Raw genomic sequence first — 2,135 nt, 5'->3', positions numbered from 1 at the left:
TTAACACATAAATTCTCATTTTATTTAATTTTGATATGTATTAACTTAAATTTACAAGTTAACCAATTCTTTGGTTTATAAAATTCTTAAAAGCATCCAAAGAACCTAATGAAGTTGATGGAAAGCCATCTTTAAATTTAGAGCAAATAATAGCAGCTCTTCCTTTCATTTCTTCATCTCCCATTAGCCTTTCAATCCCCTTTGTAAGATTGTCCTTTGTGATCATTTTTGACATATCATCACTAACAATATAACCTATCTTCAGATGACTCACCACTAGTTTTGCATTATAATATTGGTCACCTCTAATAGGCCAAGCCAGAAATGGAACACCTCGCCCAATTGCTTCTGCTGTAGAATTCCATCCACAGTGTGACAAAAATCCACCCGTTGATGGGTGACTCAATATCAACAACTGTGGTGCCCAACCACTTATTATCAATCCTCTTTCCCCAACTTTTTCTTGCAAACCCGAAGGAAAGTAACCTTCTTCGACATCTGAACCAGAAAGTTGACGCGGCGGACCTGGTCTACCTGAACCCGGTTGGATTACCCATATGAATGGTCCGGTCCATTCTTCTAATGCATTAGCTAAATGAGGATATTCCTCCATTGTTGGACCTAATTCACTACCAAATGATACGTATAGCACTGATTTTTTTGGCTTTGAGTCTAACCAACTTATTACCTCATCTTCGGTGACATTAGATTTTCGGTTCGACCTAATCTCACCATCTCGAACGAGAGAACCAGCCGATTTCCAATATAACTCGGGCAAAAGTGGGCCGACTCCGCAAACCGGTTTTCCCACTTCATTTGCAAGGTAATCAATGAAAGGGCGTTCAAGATCATCACAAGTATTTATCATCAACGCTATCGACTCCTTCACGTCATCTACCCATGGCGGTCTTTCTCCAGGATTTGGTGGGCCTATTTTTCTCGGCCCACCTGGGCTCGATGAATTTCCGCCGCCGCCGCCGCCGCCGTGAGGCCCACCAGGACGTCGTTTGAGATCTGATTCTGTAAGAGCCATATGCTCCGGTAATCCTTGCAGTAAACGGAAATCGCCGCCGTATTTCCAGGTGGCGAGCTCCATGGCAGCAGAGCATGCTCCGGAAGTGAAAAATCCGATGGTAGGCACTTTGAATTTTCCGAAAATTTTGACAGTCCAATCCATGACTATAAGGACATCAACTACGGCACAAATGGGTAGATCTGTATGAGTTCGGGTTGATAGGAGAGATTCAAGTCCTGAAACAAGTCGGGTTTGATCCTCTTTCATTCGAAGAAATGGGGGTTGTGAAGAAGGAGGTGGAGATTGTATTTGGGCAACTTCAATTAAAGGGTGCTGGATAAAAGAGACGGGAATGGAGGAGTAAAGATTAGAGAAAATTAAAAGGGTGGTTTTGAAATTAAGAGACGCTAAGTGCTTACATAGCTCTATACAAGGAAGAAGGTGGCCCTGACCAAAGGCTGGAACAACAAAAATGTCGCTTGACATTGCTGGGTAATTGGAAGCCAAAGACGAAGGCGATGGAATATGCATACGAAAAGGTTAGTTTTTAATAGACCCAATCCAATCACCCAAAGAGAAAAGCAAGTGTTTGAAAGTGTGGTGGAAAACGAAATTTAGTTTGTTGGTTTGTCCACTTGTGTTCATGACTTTTAGTTTCCAAACCAAATCTTTTGAAGATACACTTTATCACTAAATGGTTTTTATTATTAGAAAAACAAATACTATCACAAGTAATAAAAAAAAAACTCTATCAATAAACCTACAACTGATTGTCATGTTAAAATAGCGTCTCCCATGCATCTATTAATTGTTTTAATTTATTTATCATGTCTTAAAAATTAAAAAAATTAAAACTAAAAATCTTTTTCAATGTTATTTTCTGTTTAATTTATAAGTCTAACATGTAAAAAAAAGATACATTATTTATCACGTTCTCTATTTACAGATTGTCTGTTAGGCAACGTGACATAGTTTTTTTTTTTTTTTTTTTTCCTTTGTGCCTCTTTTTTTTATTCGTGTTCAAACTTTTTCTTACACTGAAACTGATTATTCTTCGTGCGTTAGAGAGCTATTTTTAAAATCTAACATTTATAAATACACATTCAGCCACATCAACATA

At 38.2% G+C, this 2,135-nt stretch overlaps 1 protein-coding gene across 1 annotated transcript; it reads right to left on the bottom strand.

Moving 5' to 3' along the window:
- On the bottom strand, window positions 1-1,649 carry LOC149499232 (UDP-glucosyl transferase 73CC6-like). The gene has a single exon (XM_089721269.1). It carries the CDS (start codon window positions 1,544-1,546, stop codon window positions 59-61), a length of 1,488 nt encoding a protein of 495 aa, XP_089577395.1. The 5' UTR covers window positions 1,547-1,649; the 3' UTR covers window positions 1-58.
- Between the last annotated feature and the right edge of the window lie 486 nt (window positions 1,650-2,135).

Source organism: Jatropha curcas, chromosome 1 (assembly GCF_041381405.1).
Source record: "Jatropha curcas cultivar XTBG-Jc1 chromosome 1, XTBG_Jcur_1.0, whole genome shotgun sequence".
Classification (NCBI taxonomy): domain Eukaryota; kingdom Viridiplantae; phylum Streptophyta; class Magnoliopsida; order Malpighiales; family Euphorbiaceae; genus Jatropha; species Jatropha curcas.
This window is presented reverse-complemented; position numbering and strand designations above follow the sequence as displayed.